This window comes from Chiloscyllium plagiosum, unplaced genomic scaffold (genome assembly GCF_037043375.1).
Source record: "Chiloscyllium plagiosum isolate Xiang-an unplaced genomic scaffold, Cpla_swu_hap1 HiC_scaffold_10, whole genome shotgun sequence".
NCBI classification, from domain to species: domain Eukaryota; kingdom Metazoa; phylum Chordata; class Chondrichthyes; order Orectolobiformes; family Hemiscylliidae; genus Chiloscyllium; species Chiloscyllium plagiosum.
The window spans coordinates 79,100,841-79,126,234 of NW_028270148.1; the positions used below are offsets into that span (position 1 = coordinate 79,100,841).

Sequence of the window (25,394 nt, forward strand, 5' to 3'; positions counted from 1 at the left end):
CTTTCTCCCCATAACCCTTGATCCCCTTGACAATCAAGAACTTTATCTACCTCTGTCTTAAATATACTCAATGATCTGGCCTCCACAGCTTTCTGTGGCAGTGAATTTCATAGATTCACCACTCTCTGGCTGAAGAGGTTTCTCATTATCTCTGTTCTAAAAGATCTTCCCTTTAGTCTAAGGTTATGCCCTCGGCCCCTAGTCTCTCAAACCAATGGACACATCTTCCCTACATCTACACTGTCCAGGCCAATCAATATTCTGAATATTCCAATTATATCCCTCCCTCATCCTTTTAAACTCCGGTCCTCAAGGTTCTCAAACATTTCTCCTATGTTGAGCTTTTCATTCCTGGGATCTCTCATGAACATCGTCTGAACCTGTTTAAGGGCCAGTACATCCTTCCTGAGATAATGGGGCCCAAAACTGCGCACAATACTCCAAATGTGACCTGACCATTGCCTTATACAGCCTCTGAATTACATCACTGCTTTTATATTCATGTCCTCTCAAAATAAAAGCCAACATTGCTAATTACTGACTCAACCTGTAAGTTTACCTTGAGAGAATCCTGGACTAGAACTCCCAAGAGTTTTTGCACTTCAGAATTCGGAATTTTCTCCACATTTAGAAAATAGCCCATGCTCCTATTCTTCTCACCAAGGTGCATGACTACACACTTTCCACGTAGTACTCCATCTACCACTTCTTTGCCCACTGTCCGAACCTGTCCAATTCCTTCTGTAGTCTCCCTGCCTCCTCAAAGCTACTTGCCCCTCTACCTATCTTTGCATTGTTTGCAAACTTAGCCAGAATGCCCTCCGTTATTTCATCTACATCATTAATACATAAAGTGAAAAGTTGTGGCCTCAATACTGAGCCTTGCAAAGTTGTCGCAGGCGGTCATCCTGAGAAAGACCCTTTTTTTCCCCCAATCTCTGCTTTCTGCCAGACACCCAATCTTCTATCAATGCTAGCACCTTGCATCTAACACATGGGTCCTTATCTTATTCAGAAGCCTCCTGTGTGGCACTTTGTCAAACGTCTTCTTGAAGTCCAGGTAGACAACATCCATTGGCTCTCCATTAGTCTAATCTGCTTGTTACTTCCTCAAAGAATTCTGGCAGATTTGTCAGGCATGACCTCCCCTTGATGAAACCATGTTGACTCTGCCTTTATTTTACCGTACACTTCCAAGTATTAAGAAATCTCATCCTTCACAGTGGATCCAAAATCTTACCCCATGACCAAGGTTAGGCTAATCGGCCTGTAATTTCCCATCTTCTGCCTTACTCCCTTTTTAAGTGGGATGGGGGGCTCACATTAGCAATTTTCTTGTCAACTGGGACCCTCCCTGACTTTAGTGATTCCTGAAAGATCACCACTAATGCCTCCTCTATCTCTTCAGCTATCTCCTTTAGAACTCTGGGGTGTAATCCATCTGGTTCAGGTGATTTATCCACCTTCAGGCCATTCAGTTTTTCTAGCACCTTCTCCTTGGTGATGACCACCATACTGAGCTCTGCCCCTGACTCTCTTGAATTTTTGGGATATTACTCATGTTTGTCATTTTTATAAATGACTTGGACGCAGGCATGGGTGGATGGGTTAGTGTGATGACACTAAACTAGGTGGAGTGGTGGACATTGTGGAAGAATGTTGTAGGAGGACTTGGATAAACTGCAGAATTGGGCTGAGAGGTGGCAAATGGAGTTCAATGCAGTTAAATGTGAGGTGATTCACTTTGGGAAGAATAACAGGAAGGCAGAATACTGGGTCAATGGAAAGATTCCTGGTAGTGTGGGTGTGCAGAGGGATCTTGGTGTCCTTGTACATAGATCCTTGAAAGTTGCCACCCCGGTTGATAGTGGCATGTTATGTTTTATTGGTAGAGGGATTGAGTTCTGGAGCTGTGATGTCATGCTGCAATTGTACAACACGCTCGTGCGGCTTCACTTGGAACATTGTGTACAGTTCTGGTCACCCCATTGCAGGAAGAATGTGGAAGCAGAGGACATTTACCGGATGTGGCTTAGTCTGGAGGGAATGTCTTATGAGGAGAGGCTGAGGGATTGGGTTTGCTCTTATTGGAGAGAAGAAGGCTAAGAGGGGATTTAATAGAGACATACAAGATGATCAGAGGGTCAGATGGGGTGGACAGTGAGAGTCTTTTTCCTGGGATGATGATGTCAGCTTGTGCGAGGGGGCAAAGCTGCAAATTGAGAGCTGCTAGATTTAAGACAGATGTCAGAGGCAGGTTCTTTACCTCTGAGTGGTTAGGGCGTGGAATGCCTTGTCTGCCAATATATTTAACTCAGCCACATTAGGGGCATTTAAACAGTCCTTGGATAAGCATATGGATGATGATACGATAGTGTAGGGCAGTGCAACATTGAGGTCCGAAGGGCCTGTTCTGCACTATATTGTTCTTTGTTCATGCCCTACACTACTGTGAAGACTGACTGTCTCTTTAATCAGGTTCTGGGGACTTATCTACCTTATCCCTTTTAAAATGTCCAGCATCTCATCTTCTATAATGTGGACTCTTTTCAAGACATAACTAATTACTTTCTCGAGTCCTCATAGATTACCTCATTGGTCTTTAAGTGGCCCTCTTCTCTCCCTTGATACTCTTTTGCCTTTAATATACTTGTAGAATCTCTTCGGATTCTACTTTACTTTACCTGCCAAAGCGATGTCATGCCCCAACTTTACCCTCCTGATTTCTTTCAAGTGCATGCTAAACTCGAGATATTCACTTGATTTTAGCTGTCTATACCTGACATAGGCCTCCTTTTTTTCTTGATCAGAGCCTCAATGTCTCGAGTAATCCAGTGTTCCCTAGACCTGCCAGCTATGCCCTTCATATTAATGGGAAAATGCTGCCCTGAATTTGTTGTCTCGCTTTTGAAAGACACCCACTTGCCAAAAGTCCCTTACTTACAAACAGCCTCCCCAAATCAACTTTTCAAACATTCTATCAAATACCATCAAAATTAGCCTTACTCCAGTTTAGAACTTTTAAGTTGTGGACCATGATCTATCTTTTCCCATCTATTCTACAACTAAGAGAATTTTGTTCACTGGTCCCAAACTGCTCCCCACTAACACTTCAGTCACTTTCCCGGTCTTATTTCCCAAGAAAAGGTCGATTTTTGCACCTTCTACATATTTAATTGAGAAAGTTATTTGTTGAACACACTTAACAAATTCCTTCTCAGCCAAACCATTAACACTTTTTGGCAGTCTGAGGATATGGTTAGAAAGTTAAAATTCCCCATTATTACAGTAGTAAGCATGGCATAAGGAATACTTGCTTTCATTTGTCAATTCACTTAACATAAGAGTAAGGAGGTTATTACAGTATCGTTTATAATGTTAATTATGCTACAGCTGCAAGACTGTGTAAAGTTCTGGTCACCATATTAGAGTCTCAGGCTTATTCCAGGTCCAGGGAGCAGGGATCATAGATCTCCCTACTCACCACTGTGAGCCCACACACTTGGAACAGACTGTTCCAGCCAACACAAAGGACAGTGCACATTTTCACAACATGGCCTTGGGCCTGGGCCTAGGCCTGGGTTTCTCTGAGGAGGTGGAGGGGGATAATGGGAGACCACGCCAGGCTGGCACCCTGAGGATCTAAAAGAGGCAGGTGCAGAGATAGTGGATGTGATGGTTAGACTTTCCAAAATACCCTGGATTCTACAACATTCCCAACAGATTTAACATTCAACAATGAGACAATACTTTTGAAGAAATTCAGAAGAAACATGACAATTAGCCTGGTACAGTCTTCAGGGAAAATGTGAGAATGTTACTCTTAAATAATGCATTTTAGAAGATCAAAGTGAGTGCAGACAAAACCAGAGAAACCTTTATGTGCATGTCTACAGAACTTTGAAGGCAGCAAGTCAGGTAGATAAGGTGATAAAGGTAGTATATGGAATTCTTGTCATTACAATTCAAGACATTGAATACAAGAGCAAGAAACCTATGGGAGATTTTTGTATAATGTTAATTCAGCCATAGCTAAAGAATTATGCAGTTCTGATCGCCACACTGTAGAAATATTTGATTGCATGAGAAAGATTGCAGAAGTGATTCAACATGCTGCTGCTTGGGCTGGAGCAATTCATTTATGAAGAGATACTAGTAGAGTGATGCTGTGGCTTGAAGAGGTTATTTTGTCCTATTTTTATTGAGAGAGAGAGAGACTGGGGGAGAGGTTCCAGTCAATCTATGAGAAGATAAACAACTTGTGAAGCCTTGAGTGTTTTTTCTTTTTAAAAGCTAAAATAACAGAAACAGTCTGAATGGGTGTGGTCAAGCTCCCATCAACAAAATCAGGGAATTTAGTTTTTAGTTTTCAGCAGCAGTTGCTGTTGGGGTCTTGAAGAGGTGGAAGCTATTTTTCCCTCTCTCAAAGCCGGGGGTTCCTTTCCGAAACTGCTGGATTTCCTCGGCTCTAACCCTAATCTCATCATTAAACCAGCAGACAAGGAGGGTCACAGTGACAGTTTGGCGCACTGATCTCAACACCGCTGAAGCCAGGCACCAACTCACAGACACCATCCACAAACCTGACTGTCCCGGTTGACCTATTGTCTTCGCCCACTCCTGCCCCACTGAACATATCTCCTCATATCACAATACCATCCTGCCCCTCCCTTGGTCCAGGAACTCTCCTCATATATTCGGAACACCACCTACCTCTTCCATGTCTTTTATTTCCCTGGCCCCCAACGTTTCACCTTCACCATGGACACCCAGTACCTATACACATCCATTCTGTATCACGAAGGCCTATAAGCTCTCCGTTTCTTACCCCCCTGCCGACCCAACAGTACCCCTCCACCAACACATATTAGATTGGCAGACTGGTCCTCTCCCTCAACAACTTCTCCTCCTCCTTTGAATCATCCCACTTCCTTCAGACTAAAGGGGGGAGCCATGGGCACCCATATGGGCCCCAGCTATGCCTGTCTCTTTGTAGGGTACATGGAACACTCCATTTTCTGTAGTTACATTGGCACCATCCCCCACCTTTTCCTCTGCTACATTGATGACTGTATTGGCGCCACGAAAGAGTTTGAACAGTTCATCAACTTCAACACCTTTCACCCTGACCTTAAGATCATCTGTACCATCTTGGACATCTCCCTCCCCTTCCTCAACCTTTTCCATCTCCACCTCCAGCGACCGACTCAACATATACATCTATTTCAAACACACTGGCTCCCAAACCTCTTCTGTACTCCCAATTATTCTCCCTTACTCTCAATTCCTCTGCTGCATCTGGTCCCAGGAGGAGAAATTTCACTCCAAGGCATCCCAGATGGCCTCCAATTTCAAGGGCTGCAACTGCCCCATCCATGTGGTCAATAAGCGCATCTCCTCCACTTCCCGCACCTCTGCCCTTGAACCCCAACCCTCCAACTGCAACAGAGATAGAACCTGCCACCAATCTTCACCTTCCACCCCACCAATCTCTGAATGCAGCGCATGATCCTTCACCATTTCCACTACTTACAAATAGGCCACACCACCAGAGATATATTTCCCTACCCATCCCTACCTGTGTTCCGCAGAGACCATTCCCTCTGTAACTCCCTCATTAGGTCTACGCCCTCCCACCAACCCACCCTCCAAACCCAGCACCTTCTTGTCGTCTCAAGAGGTGTAAAACCTGTGCCCACATCTTCCTCTCTCACCACCATCCAAGGCCCTAATGGATCTTTTCACATTCGGCAGAGATTTTCATGCGAAATGCATCCAAACACACCATCTACTGTGTCCATTGCTCTCGATGTGGTCTCCTCTACGTTGGAGAGACAGGAAACCAACTCGCGGAATGTTTCAGAGAACATCTCTGGGATACACACACCAAACAGCTCCACCCTATTGTGGCCAACCACTTCAACTCCCCCACCAAGGATATGCAATTCCTGGGCCTCCTCCACTGCCAAATCTAAGCCACCCAATGACTAAAGAAGAACACCTCATCTTCCACCTTGGAACCCTGCACCAACATTGACTTCACTAGTTTCTAAATCTCCCCATCCCCCACCTCAACCGAGATCCAACATTCCAATTTGGCACCATCCTCTTGAACTATCCTACCTGTCCATCTTCCTTATCACCATTCCACTCCACCCTACCCACTGACCAAAAACAATCACCCCCAACCTGCATCTACCAATTGCCTTCCCAACGATCTTTCCCACCATCCCCATTGCCACCCTATTTACTTCACAGCTGTCTGCCACCCCTCTTCCCCCCCCATCATTGCAGATGAAGGGCTTATGTCTGCAGAGTCGACTCTCCTGCTCCTCGGATGCTGTGCTTTTCCAGCATCACATTTTTTGACTGCTCGATAGTATGCAAGACAAAATCTGTTTTCTGAATTTATCTTTTGCCAAGCACCTGTTTAGGGGATGTCACTATATTGGAACAGTTAAGTAGTAATAATAACTGTATCTATCATTCTGTTACATTTCCCATAGAGCTAAATTATTCCAGGTTGGTTCTTCTGTTGTATTTTAATTATAGTGTTTGAATAATCATGTTTGCTTAATGTCGAGTAGGTTGACCAATCAAATGGTATCTGGAACTCCGCACCTGACATTTATCTTCAAAATAAGAGATATTTAGGGTCTAAGGTACCTTAATACATTTTGAGGTGGTCTGGTCTTGTCTTGTCCATAACACTTGATAATCTGGCATTATTTCCCTCAGAACAGAGAATGCTGAGGGGACATCTGATTAAGGTATTCAAAGTTTTGGTGGGCAGAGAGGGGTACATAGAGAGAAACATTAGCCCGTGGTAGGAGAGGCAATAACCAGGGACACAGCATCCTAAATGCAAGGAGCAGGAGGTTGAGAGCATAGATGAGGAAAGAATTATCCACCTGGAAGATGGTGGGTATTTGGAACTTGCAGACTATGAAGATGTTAGAGGCAGGAACCCTCAAGACATTTAAGTAATATTTAAATGAGCAGCTAAAACACTATAGCATACAAGGCTACAGGCCAAATGCTGGAAAATGAGATTAGAATAGATAAATAATTGATGACCAGTGCAGATCAGTCCCTTCTCTGTGCTGTAAAAACTCAATGAGTCTTTGCAGTCTGAAGAATGAAATATACTTTAAGTTTACAGGTGAGAAAACAAGGTGGCAATGAGTGTTGTAAGGATGATGCAAAAATAGTCCAATGAAATTTGCAGAACCCAATTTAGCAGCTGGAATACAATGTGTTATATGAAGTTATACACTTGGTAGGAAAACAGGAATAAGGAACATTTCTTACATGGAAAAGGCTGGGAAATGCTGAACATCAAGGAGTCCTGAATGTCCTTGTTAATGAGTGGAAAAAAGTTAACATTTAGGTTCATAGCAATAGCAATGTGGCATTTATTACAAGAGAATTTGAGTACAGGCATAAAAATGCCTATTACAAGTCTAGTCTGTCATAGATTCATTCAAATCCTTAGTGAGATAACACATTGAGTATTATAGGGCAAAAGTGAGGACTGCAGATGCTGGAAACCAGAGTTTAGATCAGAGTGATGCTGGGAAAGCATAGCAGGATACCTGATGAAGGGTTTTTGCCCGAAACGTCGATTTTCTTGCTCCTCGGATGCTGCCTGACCTACTGTGCGTTTCCAGCACCACTCTGATCTAAACATTGAGTATTATGTATACCTTATAGAAATATATACTTGCCAGAGAGAAAGGTTCACCAAGTTAATTCCTGGGATGGAAGGATTGGCCAATGAGGAATGATAAAATACACTGAGCTCTTACTCATGGAGCTTAGAATGACATTTGATCTCACTCAAACATGTAAACTTTGGTAAGGGATTGATAGGGTAGATGTAGGAAGGATGTTCCTCTGCCTGGAGACTGGAATAAATGGGTATCGGGGGCAAACTCTCCACTGGTTGGAGTCATATCTAGCACATAAGACAATAATTGTGATAGTCAGAGGTCAGTCATCTCAGTGCCAGGACATTTCTGTTGTAGTGTCTTAGCACCAACCATGTTCAGCTGTTTCATCAATGATCTTCACCACAAGTGGGGATGTTTGTTGATGACTGTGCACATTCGGCATAATTTGCGGATCATTTGCGACTCCTCAGATACTGAAGTAGTCCATATTCAGTTGCAAGAAGATCTGGAAAATATCCAGGCTTGGGCTGTCAAAAAGCAGTAATTTTCACACCATACAAATGCCAGGCAATCTAACAACTGCCCCTTTATATTCAATAGTGTCACCACTACTGAGTCCTCCAATATACACATCCTGGGTGTAACTATTCATCAGAAACCCAACTGGACTTGCCACATAAATACAGAGGCTTAAAGAGCAAGTCAGATGCTAGGAATACTGCAGCCAGTAACTCACTACCTGACTCCTCAAGGCATGTCACGATCTATAATGCACAATTCAGGAGCGCAGCTCCAAAAAATACTCAAAAATCTTGACACCATCCAGGACAAAGCTGCCTGCTTGACTGGCACCAGATCCACAAGCATCCACCGCCTCTTTCACTACTGATGCTCAGTAGCAGCAGTATGTACTATCTACAAGATGTGCTGCAGAAATTCACCAAAGATCCTGAGACAGCACCTTCCAAACATATGACCACTTCTATCTAAAAGGGCAAGGACAGCAGATAAATGGGAACATCACCACCTGCAAGCCATTTGCCATCCTGACTTGGGAAATATTTCTTTTAGTGTTCCTAGGTCAAAATCCTGAAATTCACTCCATAAGGGTACTGTGGGTCAACCTACAGCCTGTGGACTGTGGCAATCTAACAGACTTTGAGTGCGAGCAGCAGCTAAGGTAAGACAGTTTGTTTTAAAATTACTTACCGGTAGCGGGTAGCGGTGTTTTTTTTCTCTCTTTACAGAAAGAGCGGGAGCAGCAGGGGGAAGTGACGAGTACCGGAGGGGCAGCCGGGTAGGTTTTTTTTTTCCCTTTAAAAGCGCGCAGGAGAAGAACCCGAGGCACTACAGAGGTAGTGTCTCCCACCCGCCCTCCTTCTCTAACCTAAATAATAAGACCCGTTGTGGTAAGTAGGTAAGTGTTGCATTTGGCTTGGTGTATTCTTTAGATCCAGTTTTTTTTTATAAAAGGTTACTTTCAGAGGGATGGCAGTGAAGGCAGTGCAATGTTCCTCTTGCAACATGTTTGAGGTGAGGGATGCCATGGACGTCCCTGCTGATAACACTTGCAGGAAGTGCACCCATCTCCAGCTCCTCCAAGATCGTGTTAGGGAACTGGAGCTGGAGTTGGATGAACTTAGGATCATTCGGGAGGCAGAGGGGGTCATAGATCGGAGCTTTAGGGAAGTAGTAACTCCAAAGATGGCAGATAGATGGGTGACAGTGAGGGGGACTGGGAGGAAGCAGCCAGTGCAGGGACCCCCTGCGGCCGTTCCCCTCAAGAACAAGTATACCGTTTTGGATACTTGTGGGGGGGACGACTTACCAGGGGCAAGTAACGGGGCTCAGGCCTCTGGCACGGAGCCTGTCCCCGTTACTCAGAAGGGAAGGGTGGAGAAGAGCAGAGCAATAGTAATTGGGGACTCGATAGTTCGGGGCACAGATAGGAGGTTTTGTGGGAATGAGAGAAACTCACGTTTGGTATGTTGCCTCCCAGGTGCAAGGGTACGTGATGTCTCTGATCGTGTTTTCCGGGTCCTTAAGGGGGAGGGGGAGCAGCCCGAAGTCGTGGTCCACATTGGCACCAATGACATAGGTAGGAGGAGCGCTGAGGATGTTAGGCAGGCTTTCAGGGAGCTAGGTTGGAAGCTCAGAGTTAGAACGAACAGAGTTGTTGTCTCTGGTTTGTTACCCGTGCCACGTGATAGAGAGTTGAGGAATAGGGAGAGAGAACAGTTAAATGCGTGGCTACAGGGATGGTGCAGGAGGGAGGGATTCCGGTATTTGGATAACTGGGGTTCTTTCTGGGGAAGGTGGGACCTCTATAAACAGGATGGTCTACACCTGAACCTGAGGGGCACCAGTATCCTTGGTGGGAGGTTTGCTAGTGCTCTTGGGGGGGGTTTAAACTAACTCTGCAGGGGCATGGGAACCCAGACTGTAGCTTTAGGGTGCAGGACCTGGAATGTAGAGAGGTTAGGAACATGGCATCAATTTCAAAGGAGGGTGCCTGTAAACAGTGGTTTGAAGTGTGTATACTTCAATGCAAGAAGTATACGAAATAAGGTAGGTGAACTTGCAGCGTGGGTTGGTACCTGGGACTTCGATGTTGTGGCTATTACGGAGACATGGGTAGAACAGGGACAGGATTGGCTGTTGCAGGTTCCAGGGTTTAAATGTTTTAGTAGGGTCAGAGGTGGGGGTAAAAGAGGGGGAGGTGTGGCATTGCTTGTCAAAGATAGTATTACAGCTGTGGAAAGGACGATGGATGAAGACTCGCCATCTGAGGTAGTTTGGGCTGAGGTTAGGAATAGGAAAGGTGAGCTCACCCTGTTAGGAGTTTTTTACAGGCCTCCTAATAGTCCTAGAAACGTAGAAGAAAGGATTGCGAGGATGATTCAAGAGAAGAGTGAAAGTAATAGGGTGGTTGTTATGGGGGACTTTAACTTTCCTGATATTAATTGGGAAAGCTATAGCTCAAGTTCGTTAGATCGGTCAGTGTTTGTCCAATGTGTGCAGGAGGGTTTCCTGACACAATATGTAGATAGGCCAACAAGAGGTGAGGCCATACTGGATTTGGTTCTGGGTAATGAACCAGGCCAGGTGTTAGAATTAGAGGTAGGTGAGCACTTTGGGGACAGTGACCACAATTCGGTGACCTTTACTCTAGTGATGGAGAGGGATAAGTGTGCACTACAGGGCAAGAGTTATAGATGGGGGCAGGGAAATTATGATGCTGTGAGGCATGACTTAGGATGTGTGGCCTGGAAAAGTAAGCTTCAAGGCAAGGGTGTAATTGATATGTGGAGCTTGTTCAAGGAGCAACTATTGAGTGTCCTTGATAAGTATGTGCCCGTCAGGCAGGGAGGAAAGGGTCGTGTGAGGGAGCCGTGGTTTAATAAGGAATTGGAATCCCTTGTTAAATGGAAGAGGGCGGCCTATGTAAAGATGAGGCGTGAAGGTTCAATTGGGGCGATTGAGAGTTATAAGGTAGCCAGGAAGGACCTGAAGAGAGAGCTAAGAGCAGCAAGGAGGGGAGATGAAAGGTCCTTAGTTGGTAGGATTAGGGAAAACCCTAAGGCTTTCTATAGGTATGTCAGGAATAAAAGAATGACTAGGGTAGGAATAGGTCCAGTCAAGGATAGTAGTGGGAAGTTGCGTGTGGAGGCTGAAGAGATTGGGGAGACACTGAATGAATACTTTTCATCAGTATTCAACCAGGAACAGGACATTGTTGTCAATGTGAGTACTGAGTCACAATTAAGTAGAATGGATGGCTTTGAGGTATGTAGAGAAGAGGTGTTGGAAATTCTGGAAAGGGTGAAAATAGATACGTCCCCTGGGCCTGATGGCATTTATCCTAGGATTCTCTGGGAAGCAAGGGAAGAGATTGCAGAGCCATTGGCCTTGATATTTATGTCCTCGTTGTTTACAGGAGTAGTGCCAGAAGATTGGAGGCTAGCAAATGTTCCCTTGTTCAAGAAGGGGAGTAGGGATAACCCTAGTAACTATAGGCCGGTGAGTCTCACTTCTGTTGTGGGCAAAATCTTAGAGAGAATTGTAAGGGATAGGATTTATGAACATCTGGATAGGAATAATGTGATCAAGGATAGTCAGCATGGTTTTGTGAAGGGCAGGTCGTGCCTCACAAACCTTATTGAATTCTTTGAGAAGGTGACTAAGGAGGTGGACGAGGGGAAAGCAGTAGATGTGGTGTATATGGATTTTAGTAAGGCGTTTGATAAGGTTCCCCATGGTAGACTACTGCAAAAAATACGGAGGTATGGCATTGAGGGTGAGTTGGAGGTTTGGATTCGGAGTTGGCTGGCTGGAAGAAGACAGAGGGTAGTAGTTGATGGCAAATGTTCATCTTGGAGTGCCGTGAATAGTGGTGTTCCGCAAGGATCTGTTTTGGGACCATTGCTGTTTGTCATTTTTATAAATGACCTGGAGGAGGGGTTAGAAGGTTGGGTGAGTAAGTTTGCGGATGATACGAAAGTCGGAGGAGTTGTAGACAGTGAGGAAGGATGTGGCAGGTTACAGCGGGATATAGATAAGCTGCAGAACTGGGCAGAAAGGTGGCAAATGGAGTTCAATGTAGCTAAGTGTGAGGTGATTCACTTTGGCAAGTGTAATAAAAAGATGGGGTACTGGGCTAACGGTCGGATACATGGTAGTGTGGATGAGCAGAGGGATCTTGGTGTCCATGTATACAAATCTTTGAAAGTTGCCACCCAGGTAAATAGTGCGGTGAAGAAGGCATATGGCGTACTGGCTTTTATTGGTAGAGGAATTGAGTTCCGGAGTACTGAGGTCATGTTGCAGTTGTATAGGACTCTGGTGCGGCCACATCTGGAGTATTGTGTGCAGCTTTGGTCGCCATACTATAGGAAGGATGTGGAGGCACTGGAACGGGTGCAGATGAGGTTTACCAGGATGTTGCCTGGTATGGTAGAAAGATCGTATGAGGAAAGGCTGAGGCACTTGGGGTTGTTTTCATTGGAGAAAAGAAGGTTTAGGGGTGACTTGATAGAGGTGTATAAGATGATTAGGGGTTTAGATAGGGTCGACAGTGAGAATCTTTTTCCACGTATGGAGTCAGCTATTACAAGGGGGCATAGCTTTAAATTAAGGGGGGGTAGGTATAGGACAGATGTTAGGGGTAGGTTCTTTACTCAGCGAGTCGTGAGTTCATGGAATGCCCTGCCAGTAGCAGTGGTGGACTCTCCCTCATTATGGGCATTTAAGCGGGCATTGGATAGGCATATGGAGGATAGTGGGCTAGTGTAGGTTAGGTGGGCTTGGATCGGCACAACATCGAGGGCCGAAGGGCCTGTACTGCGCTGTATTCTTCTATGTTCTATGTTCTAATGCAAGAAGCCAACTCACCACCACCTTCTCAAGCACAACTAGGGATGGGCAATAAATGCTGGCCAGCGAATGACAACCACATCCCAATAGTGAATATAAAATTAAAATTGGTTACTGACTTAGTCTCAGAATTAGTCTCAGATTTAAGGTTGAGAGTGTGGCGCTGGAAAAGCACAGCAGGTCAAGCAGCATCCGAGGAACAGGAGAATTGACATTTTGGGATTAAGCCCTTCATCAGAAATGGCCAATGCCCAAAATGTCGATTTTCCTGCTCCTTGGATGCTGCCTGACCTGCTGTGCTTTTTGCCACACTCTCGACTCTGATCTCCAGCAAATGCAGTCCTCACTTTCTCCTAGCAGATCATTTAGGACTGAGCGGAGGAAGGATTTCTTCACTCAGAGGATTGGGAAACTTTGGACTGAGACTGATAGATTTCTACATATTAAAAAAGATCAAGGGTAAGGGAATGCAGAAAAATGGTGAAGTAGAAGATAAGCCATAATCTCACTGAATGGCAAAGCTGACCCAAACAGCAGAATGGCCCATTCCTGCTCCTTTGTCCCACGTTCTTATAGTCTGTTGCGCTATTACAATAAAATCTGTCCTTCCAGTCCCACTGAACTTTTCTTTGCCCACATTGATGTATACTTTTAGTGTCTTAGATTTTGCCTTGACATTTCTGAATTGCCATTCACCTGAATTCTCCTTTCCCTTTGTTTGTTCAACTTTCTCCTGATCTAACCATACTTATCAGTTCTTATGTTTGTATAAGCTGCCCCTTCCTGTCACACTCAACTTACTACTACATGCATTGTTACCCATACTATTGTCTTTTCATTTCCCTATAACTTCACAAAACTCTTCTTAGATTAACTCTCCTTCAGTACTTAGAACATAAGAACATAGGTCAGTACAGCACACCACAGGCCCTTTCGCCCTCTATGTTTTGAGGGCCTTCTATCCAACTCTAAGGTCAGACTAACCTATATAGCCTTCATTGTACTAACTTCCATGTGCCTATCCAAGACCTTAAATGTACCTAATGCACCTGACTATACTACCACCGCTGGCAGTGCATTCCATGCAATCCATCGCTCTCTGGGTAAAGAACCTATTTCTGACATCTCCCCTAAACCTTCCTCCAATTATCTTAAAATTATGCCTCCAAATGATAGACATTTTCGCCATGGGAAAAAGTCTTTGGCTATTCATTCTGTGCAAGCCTCTCAATATCTTGTACACCTCTAACAAGTCACCTCTCTTCCTTCTTCACTCCAATGAGAAAAATCCTTGCTCCCTCAAACGTTCTTCATAAGCCATCTAGTCCAGGCAGCATCCTGGTAAATCTCCTCTGCACCCTCTCTCAAGCTTCCACATCTTTCCTATAATGAGGTGACCAGAACTGAACACAATATTCCAAGTGTGTGGTCTAACCAGGACTCTGAACAGCTGCAGCATAACCTCACGGCTCTCAAACTCAATCCCCCTACTAATGAAAGCCAACACGCCACGTACCTTCTTAATATATACCTGATGACCCTGGGTGGCAATTTTGAGGGATCTATGGACGTGGACCCCAAAATCCCTCTGTTCTTCCACACTGCCAAGAAATCTGCTTTAAAACCTGTATTCTGCATTCAAATTTGACTTTCCAAAGTGAATGACTTCACATTTTTCCTAGTTGAACTCCATCTGCCACTTAGCAGCCCAGTTCTGCATGTCAATGTCTTGTTGCAACCTACAACAGCCCTCCACTCTATCCATAACTTCACCAACCTTTGTGTCACTGACAAACTTACTAACCCACTCTTCCACTTCCTCAGCCAAGTCATTCGTAAAAATCACAAACAGCAGATGTCCCAGAACCGATCCCTACGAAACACCACTCATCACCGAACTCCAGGCTGAATACTTTCCGTATGTCTTCTAAAGGGCCAGCCAATTCTGTATCCAGACAAACATTTTTCCCTGCATCCCATACCTACTTACTGTCTGAATGAGCCTATAATGGGAAACCTAATCAAACACCTTGCTAAAATCCATGTACATCACATCCATTGCTCTACTATCATCAACCTGTTTTGTCACATCCTCAAAGAATTCAGTAAGATTTGAGAGGCATAACCTGCCCCTCTTAAAGCTATGCTGACTATCTCTAATAAAACTATGGTTTTCCAAGTAATCATAAATCCTGTCTCTCAATATCCTCTCCAATACTTTGCACACCACAGCCCTAAGACTGACTGGTCTGTAATTTCCAGGATTATTCCTATTCCCTTTCTTGAACAAGGGAATAACATTTGCCACCTTCAAAGCATCCGGCACTTTCCAATGGTCAGTGAGGACACAAAGATCATTGGCAAAGGTGCAGCAATCTCTTTCCTCGTTTCCTGTAATAACCTAGGGCACATCCCGTCTGGCCAAGCGGATTTATTTATCCTTATGTTTTTCATCATTTTCGGCACATCCTCCTTCCTAACATCAAACTATTTGAGCATATCAGTCTATTTCACACTGTCCCTCTCAGTAGTAAATACAGAAGCAAAATATTCATTGAGGACTTCTCCTACATTGTCCAACTACAGGCGTTAAGTTCCCTCCACTATCCCTGATCGGCCATACTCTCACTTCCTCATTCCTGAAGAAGGGCTTATGCCCTAAACGTCGATTCTCCTGTTCCCTGGATGCTGCCTGACCTACTGCGCTTTTCCAGCAACACATTTTCAGCTCTGATCTCCAGCATCTGCAGACCTCACTTTCTCCTCATACTCTCACTTCGGCCATCCACTTGATCCTCACTTAAGTGTAGAACGACTTTGGGTTTTCCTTAATCCTAGCTGCTAAAACTTTTCCATGCCCCATTCTACCTCCAAGTTCATTGTTCAGTTCCTTCCTGGGTGCCTTGTAACCACCTAAAGCCCTATTTGATCCTTGCCTCTTGAACCTTAAGTAAGCTTCCTTCTTCCTTTTGACTAGATGTCCCACATCCTTTGTCACCCAAGGTTCTGTCAACCTATCTCTTCCTTACCTCAGTGGGACAAATCTTCCCAGCACTATCAGCAGGTGCTTTCTAACCAACCTCCACATTTCTGCTGTGCATTTCCCCGAGAACAACTGTTCCCAATCAAGGCACACAGTTCCTACCTAATAGCACTGTAATGTCCCTTCCCCCAATTAAGTACTTTCCCATACCATCCGCTCCTATTGCTCTCCATGAATACAGTAAAGGTCAAGGAGTTGTGATCACTATTACTGAAATGCTCTCCCACCGAAAGATCTGACACCTGGCATGGTTCGTTGCCAAGCACCAAATACAATATGGCCTCCCCTCTAATCGGCCTATCTATCTATTGAATCAGGAACCTTTCCTAGACACAACTGACAAAAATTGCTCCATCCAAACTATTTGAACTAAGTACTAAAAAAAAGTAGGTTCCAATCAATGTTAGGAAAATTAAAGTCACCATGACAACAACCCTAACTATTACTTCTACACATTTCCAAAATCAGCCTGCCAATCTGCTCCTCAATGTCTCTGTTGCTACTGGGGGCAGGCAGAAATCTCCCACAAAAGTGATTGCTCCTTTCCTGTTTCTTCCACCCATACTGACACTGTAGACAAATCCTCTTTGACGTTCTCCCTTTCTGCAGCTGTGATACTATCCCTCCACCTCCTTTACCTCCTGCCGCCAATTCCTTTTGAAACATCTAACCCTGGAACATGCAACAACCATTCCTGCTCCTGTGATATCTAAGTCTCCGTAACGGCCGCAACATCATTGTTCCAACTATGCTCGAAGTTCATCAGCCTTACTCTTGATACTAGTTGCATGAAAATAGACACACTTCAATCTCACATTAACTACAACTTTGCCCTATCAAGTGCTTATTGCTCCTCACAGACTCTCTGCACACTGTATCTGGCTGTTCACTGGTGGTTAGCACTGCTGTCTCAGTGCCAGAGACCCGGATTCAATTCCCGCCTCAGGCAACTGTCTGTGTGGAGTTTGCACATTCTCCCTTGTGTCTGCGTGGATTTCCTCCGGGTGCTCTGGTTTCCTCCCACAGTCCAAAAATGTGCAAGTTAAGTGAATTGGCCATGCTAAATTGCCCGTAGTGTTAGGTGAAGTGGTAAATGTAGGGGAATGGGTCTGGGTGGGTTGCTCTTCAGAGGGTTGGTGTGGACTTTTTGGGCCGAAGGGCCTGTTTCCACACTGTAAGTAATGTAACCTACTCCATCACCTGATCCATAGCTCAGGTTCCCACCCCCCCCTTGCCAATCTAGTTTAAATCCTCCTGAACAGCTCGAGCAAACCTCCCGCCCAGGATATTGGTGCTGCTCCAGTTCACGTACAACCGTCCTTCTTGTTCAGGTCCTACCTTCCCCAGAAGGCATCCCAATGATCCATATATCTGAACCCCTCTCTCCTGCAGCCATGTGTTCAGCTACACTCGCGCTCTCTACTCCTCGCCTCATTAGCCCGTGGCGCCAGTAGCAATCTTGAGATTACTACTCTGTTCATCCTGCTTTCCAGCTTCCAACCTAATTCCCGCTATTCTCTTTTCAGGTCTTCCTCCCTTTCCCTGCCTGTACCACAACTTCTGGCTGCTCTCCCTCATCCTGAAGAATCCTGTAGATGCAATCAATCAGAGACATCCCTGACCATGGCAGCCAGGAGGCAAATCACCATCTGGAGTCTCGCTTGCAACCACAGAACCTCCTGTCTGTTCCTCCCACAATTAAATCTCCAATCACTATTGATCTCCTGTTCTCCCTGCTTCCCTTCTGAGCCACAGAGCCAGGTTCAGTGCCAAAACATGGCCGCTGTGGCTTTCCCCTGATCGATACTAACCCCACCCCCACCAACAATATTGACTTTAAAGCCATCTCTACAGTCCTAGTTATACAACTTACAAGGACAATGCTCCAGTCACTGATCTCAGAACATTTGGGCGAAGACTGCCACAAGGGTACAGTTCCCTTTCCTTAGTATTGGTCTCAAAGATTAAGTCTGTTTCCGAGTACATTACATTCAATGGAAATACAATACACTGAATACAAATACGTGGAGGCACTGAAGAAGTGAGACTTTTCCTGGTATCTCAGCAATGGAAACAGACTCTTCGGTCCAACTAGTCCATGCTGACCATGTTCCCAAACTAAATTAGTCCCACCTGCCTGAGCTTGGCCCACATCCATCCACATCTTTCCTGTGCATGAACTTATCCAAATGTCTTTTAAACACTGTAAACGTACCTGCATCCACCACTTTCTCTGGTTGCTCATTTTACACACAAAAAGAAGTTGCCCCTTATGTCCTTTTTAAATCTTTCTCCTCTCACCTTTTTAACAAATGCCCCCCAGTTTTGAACTCTTCCACCACAGGGAAAAAAAACATGTCGTTCACCTTATCTATTCCCATCACGATTTTATAATCTCGAAGTCACCCCTCAACCTTTTAGAATTCCAGTGAAAAAAGTCTCAGTCTTTTAAGTCTATTTGTACATTTCAAACCCTCCGTTCCTGGCATCATTTTGGTAAAATTTTCCTGAACCCTCTCCCGTTTAATAATATCTTAGAACAGAGTTGAGGAGAAACTTCTTCATCCAGAGAGTGGTGAGTGTGTGGAATGCTCTGCCCCAGAAGGCTGTGGAGGCCAAGTCTCTGGATACTTTCAAGAAAGAGTTGGATAGAGCTCTTAAGGTTAGTGGAATCAAGGGTTATGGGGATAAGGCACGAACAGGATACTGATTGAGGATGATCACCCATGATCACAATGAATGGTGGTGCTGGCTCGAAGGGCAGAATGGCCTACTCCTGCATCTATTGTCTATCTTTCCTATAACAGGGTGACCAGAAATGCACACAGTACTCTGGAATAGGCCTCACCAATGTTCTGCACAACCTTAACATGATGTCTCAACTCCTATACTCAAAGGTCTGAGTAATGAAGGCAAGCATGCTAAATGATGCAAATTTCAAAAAATTATGTACATTAGCCCCTTAGGTCTCTCTGTTTCACAACATTACCCAGAGCCCTAGCATTAATTGCATAAGTCCTGTCCTTGTTTGTATTACCAAAATGCAATACCTCATGTTTATCCAAATTAAACTCCATCTGCCATATCTGAATACTTTCTTTCCATCATCTCATTCAATTGTAGAAGTTAAGGCAAATGACTCACATTCCAATGACTAAAGGCACAAGCTCATGACTGCCTGAAATATAAATGCAATTCTTTCCTTTCCCTCATTTGTGTCCCATTAATGGTCTACAAGGAAATGCTACAAATCTGTGTTTATATAGATAGTTTACTAAGTGCTAGAAAATATAAAATAATAGGATGGATTTCCTCAACTCGTTAGTGCCTCATTTCTAATGAGCATCACCCAACAGATGACATAATGCAGTGTTGGGAAACTGCCAGATTTCATAAAAAGTGCAGGATATAATCACATTCTACTGATATTGAACTTATGACAACACACTGCCTCACCATCTTCAACAACTTAAAGCTTTTTTTTTGAAGGGAGATCTAAACACAGAATGCACATTTTGCATTTCAAAAGAAATAATTTAATTCCATCAAATCAACTGACATTCAACATGCAGTCACAGATCTACTGCACAGAAAATTGCCATTCAGGCATTGTGTTTGTGCTGGTCAAAAACAATCAAACTATTTCTATCCCACGTCCTAGCACGTGGTCTTGTGTGCCTTGGTAATGCAATTAATGTTACGTGGATTCGAGAAGTGCACAAATATTCAAGTTGTGGCCAAACCAAAATATTTTATACAGTTCCAGTATAATTGCCCTGCTTTTAAACTCTATGCCTTGGCTACTAAAGGCAAGAATATCAGTACTCCTTTTTAACCACTTTATCCACTTGTGCTGATCCTTAAAGGAGCAGTGTGCATGCACACCAAAGTACCTATGATCCTCGGTGCTTCCCAGGACCAATCACATATTCCCTTGCTTAATTTGTCCTGCTTGAGTGCATCATCTCATTTATCCAGACTGAATTCAATTCACCACTGATCAGCCCATCTGACCAGCTCATCTACATGCTCTTGTAGTCCAAGGCTACCTACCATTTTTGAATCATCTGCAAACTTATTGATCAACACTCCTACATTCAAATCTAAACCACTTATAATCATTTATAAAAGACACAAACAGCAAGCGCTTAACTCACTGATACCTGACTGGACAACACTTCCAGTTGGAAAAACATCCATGAACCATCACCCTCTGCTTCTCGCCATTCAGTCAATTGTGGATCTAATTTGCCAAAGGTCCTTGCATGCCACGGGCTCTCAGTTAGTTATCAGTCTTCCATGCGAGACCTTATCAAAAACCTTGCTGAAGTAGAAACAGACTTCACCAAAAGCATTGCCCTCATCTACACACGTGGTCACCTCTTCGGAAAATTCAATTAAGTTGGTCAGACATGATCTCTCCCAAACAAAATTACTCTGATCTTGATGATTCTCTGCCTTTTCAAAGGTAGATTAATTCTTTCCCTCAGAATTTCTTCCAGTAATTTCCCCACCACTGAGGTTAGACTGACTGTCCTGTAGTGTCCTGTTTTATCCCTTGCTCCCTTCCTGAATGACATTACCACATTGGCTGTCCTCCAGCACCTCTCCTGTGGCCAGAGAGGAACTGAACATTTTTTAAAGCACCCTGCTATTTTCTCTCTTGTATCACTCAACCTGGGATATATGTCATACAGCTCTTGAAATGGATCGACTTTTATATTTGCCAAACCACACAGAACATCCTCTCCATCTGTGCTAATTCCTTTAATTGTATCACATTTTCCCTGATTTCTATACCCATATCTTCCCTTTCAATACCCATATCTTCCCTCTCAATACATCAAAGTATTAATTTAGAATCCTAACTCCAAACTCTGACTCTACACACAAATTATCACTGTATTCCTTAACAAATCTTACCTTTTCTCTTGTTATCCTTTTATCCTTAATGTATCTGTAAAACAACTTCATATTTTCCTTTATTTTACATGCCAGTATCTTTTCATTTCTCCTTTTAGCACTTCTTATAGAGTCATAGAGGTGTGCGGGGAGAAAGTGAGGTCTGCAGACGCTGGAGATCAAAGCTGAAACTTTATTGCTGGAACAGCACAGCAGGTCAGGCAGCATCTAGGGAACAGAAGATTCGACGTTTCGGGCACATGCCCTTCTTCATAGAGGTGTGCAACATGGACACAGGCCCTTTGGCCCAACTTGCCCATGCCACCCAGCTTTCACAATTGAACTAGTCCCATTTGCCTGCAATCAGTCCATATCTCTCCAACCTATCCCATCCATGTAACTATCATGTTTTTTAAATTATAAAATTGTACTAACTTCCATTACTACTTCTGGTGGCCTGTTCCAAACACTGATCACTACTTGTATGAAAAACAATGCCCCCCTACGCCCATTTATATCTCTCCCTTCTCACTTTCAATCTACACCCTCTAGATTTAGACTCTCCTATCATGGGAAAAAAAGCTGTTAGCTATCTGCCTTATTTCTGTCTCTCACGATTCTCTTCAAGGCCATTCCTCAGTTTCTTATGCTGCAGGGAAAGACGTCCCAGCCTATCCAACCTCTCCTTATAAGTTAAACCTTCCAGTCCAGGTAGCATCCTAGTAAATTTTTTCTGCACTCTTCCTAGTTTAATAATATCCTTTCTTTCTCGGGTGACCTGAACTACATGCAGTACTCCAAATGTCACCTCACCAATGTCTTGTGCAACAAGATGTACCAGCTTCTACACTCACTGCTCTAACTAATGAAAGCAAGCATGCTGAAAGCCTTCTTCACCATAGTGTCCAGCTGTGACCTTACTTTCAAGGAGCTATGAACCTGTACCACTGAATCTCTTTGTTCTATAACACATCCTAGAGCCCTATACAAGTCCTGTCCTGCTTTGATTTACCAAAATGCAATACCTTGCATTTACCTAAGTTAACCTCCACCTGCCATTCCTCAACCCAATGGCACACTTGATCAAGATCTTATTGCATTTCCACATAACCTTCTTACACTGTCCACTTTTTTGCCAATCTTGGTGTCAGAGACAAAAATAAAACTGCAGGTGCTGGAATCCAAAGTAGATAAGCAAGAGGCGGAAGAGCACAGCAAGCTGGGCAGCATCAGGAAGGGGAGAAGTTAACTTTTTGGGTGTTACCCTCCTGGTGTCATCCACAAACTTACTAACCATATCTCCTAAATTCTCATCCAAATCATATGTAAATAACAAATAACAGCGCACCCAGCACTGATGTCTGTGGCACACTGCTGGTCAGAGGGCTCCAGTCTGAAATACAACCCTCTACCACTATCCTCTGCCTTCTACCTTTTAAGCCAATTTTGTATCCAATTGACTAGCTCGCCTTGATTTTGTGAAACTTAACTTTATTCATCAATCTACCACGTGGTACCTTGTCAAGGGCTTGCTGAAATACATATCGACAATGTCTACATCATGTACTTTCTTGGTCACCCGTTCAAAAACCTCAATCCAATTCGCGAGACAAATTTCCCATGCTGACTATCGTAAGAGTCTTTGCCTCTCAAAATGCCTATAGATCCTATCTCAAAATCCCCCTAACAACGTACCTACTGCTGATGTTATGCTCAACGATGGGTTTTGTCAAGCATTTCCTTGTAGCCTTTCTTAAATACTATCACAACATTAGTCACCCTCCAAACCTTCGGGCACTTCATCCCTGGTTGTTGATGATAAAAATGTCTCTGCTAGGCTGCCTGCAATTTCCTCCCTAGCCTCATTCAAACTCCTGAGATACACTTCTCAGGTCCTGAGGACTATTCTACCTTAATACGTTTTAAGACTTCCAGGGAAAAGACTTTGCCTACTTATCCTATCCATGCCCCTCATAATTTTGTAAACCTCTATAAGGTCACCCCTCAGCCTCTGACACTCCAGGGAAAACAGCCCCAGCCTGTTCAGCCTCTCCCTGTAGCTCAAATCCTCCAACCCTGGCAACATCTTTGTAAATCTTTTCTGAACCCTTTCAAGTTTCACAACATTTTTCCGATAGGAAGGAGACCAGAATTGCACACAATATTCCAACAGTTGCCTAACCAATGTCCTGTACAGCCGCAACGTGACCTCCCAACTCCTGTACTCAATACTCTGACCAATAAAGGAAAGCATACCAAACACCTTCTCCACTATCCTATCTACCTGCGACTCCACTTTCAAGGAGCTACGAACCTGCAGTCCAAGGTCTCTTTGTTCAGCAACACTCCCTAGGACCTTACCATTAAGTGTATAAGTCCTGCTAAAATTTGCCTTCCCAAAATGCAGCACCTCACATTTATCTGAATTAAACCCCATCTGCCACTTCTCAGCCCATTGGCCCATCTGGTCAAGATCCTATTGTAATCTGAGGTAACCCTCTTCGCTGTCCAGTACACCTCCAATTTTAAAATTAAGTTCTGGATTACCCCCTCTCTTTAGGGCCTTCTATATACTGGCTTAAAAAACTGCCCTGGATACATTTTAAGAATTACGATCTCTCTAACCTTTCATATTACAACTAACCCAGTTAATGTTGGATAAGTTGCAATCCCACACTATCGCTACCTTATTACTTTCCTCTTCCTTGAAATATCCCTCAACATCTACTATTGTACTTCTCTTGGATTTTTAGGAGGCCGAGTAAATTCCCACCAATGTGATTGTTCCTGTTTGCTTATTAAATTCTACCCATTTGGCCTCGTTTGAGGACCTTTCTAATATGTCATCCTGCCTTACTACTGTAATAAATTCCCTGATCAAAATTACAATACCTCTTCACTTTGACATGGTGGAATGAAATACAGACTTGAATATCATCAACTGCTTATATTTTGTCTATAGATTTCATAGAAGGTAATTTTCATTGTACGTTTTGCATCCCATTCTTCAAGGTGATCATTGCGTACTGCATACGATTTATGAAAAGAAGTTCCACATTGGTTTAAACATTATAAATATTTGGTATCATTACTGAATTCAAGTTTGTGGTCTCTAACCTCGCAGCATTTTCACCATAAAGTAACCATGTGGACCTGCGTACACAATTTATGCTAACATGACCATGTATTACTCAAGGCTTGCAGTATAGATGCTGCCACTCAAATGATGTGTAATAACTATTTAGGCAGATGTAAATGATCCTGAAACTTATAAAAGAAGAGTGGGGAGAATTCCCAGTTTCCTTTCTTAACCCGTTACTCTTTTATTTATTATCTCTTCTGTAAACTGACTGCCATAATTATCATCAATGTTTACAATGGAAAATAATGATAGTGCAGCAAAAGTAACCATTGATGTAAAGTGGTAAGAGTAATAAAAAGATGGGGTACTGGGCTAACGGTCGGATACTTGGTAGTGTGGATGAGCAGAGGGATCTTGGTGTCCATGTACACAAATCTTTGAAAGTTGCCACCCAGGTAAATAGTGCGGTGAAGAAGGCATATGGCGTACTGGCTTTTATTGGTAGAGGAATTGAGTTCCGGAGTACTGAGGTCATGTTGCAGTTGTATAAGACTCTGGTGCGGCCACATCTGGAGTATTGTGTGCAGTTTTGGTCGCCATACTATAGGAAGGATGTGGAGGCACTGGAACGGGTGCAGAGGAGGTTTACCAGGATGTTGCCTGGTATGGTAGAAAGATCGTATGAGGAAAGGCTGAGGCACTTGGGGTTGTTTTCATTGGAGAAAAGAAGGTTTAGGGGAGACTTGATAGAGGTGTATAAGATGATTAGGGGTTTAGATAGGGTCGACAGTGAGAATCTTTTTCCTCGTATGGAGTCAGCTATTACAAGGGGGCATAGCTTTAAATTAAGGGGGGGGTAGGTATAGGACAGATGTTAGGGGTAGGTTCTTTACTCAGCGAGTCGTGAGTTCATGGAATGCCCTGCCAGTAGCAGTGGTGGACTCTCCCTCATTATGGGCATTTAAGCGGGCATTGGATAGGCATATGGAGGATAGTGGGCTAGTGTAGGTTAGGTGGGCTTGGATCGGCGCAACATCGAGGGCCGAAGGGCCTGTACTGCGCTGTATTCTTCTATGTTCTATGTGCCTAGAAGTATCCACAGAACATGATATTGCTCATAAAATGTTTTTAAAGAATTTATGTCAATATTGTAGATAGATATAATATTAGATAAGAGCCAAGTGTAGTACCTTTCATTTTCCACAGGGCACTTGGATCTCCAGTCGCTAAGGTGGCTGTCATACTCCACTGACAATATTCTGAGATTGGGGCAGTCTGCAGCCAACCAGGTCTGAATGCAAATCAGCAATATAGACACATT

At 43.8% G+C, this 25,394-nt stretch overlaps 1 protein-coding gene across 12 annotated transcripts in view; it reads right to left on the reverse strand.

Annotated features, from left to right (window-relative positions):
- Window positions 1-25,394, reverse strand: part of serac1 (serine active site containing 1) — a 178,187-nt gene that overhangs the window by 40,100 nt on the left and 112,693 nt on the right. For 11 of the 12 annotated variants that reach the window (XR_015758475.1, XR_015758479.1, XR_015758478.1 and 8 more), the window contains one exon: window positions 25,264-25,364. Coding sequence is in view for 8 of the 12 variants with exons in the window: in XM_087991483.1 (XP_087847609.1) it covers window positions 25,264-25,364 (101 nt within the window). In the remaining 4 variants the exon portion in view is untranslated. Of the gene's footprint in view, window positions 1-7,331; window positions 8,179-25,263; window positions 25,365-25,394 lie in introns of those variants that run through there. The other variant, XM_087991485.1, reaches the window with a different exon arrangement.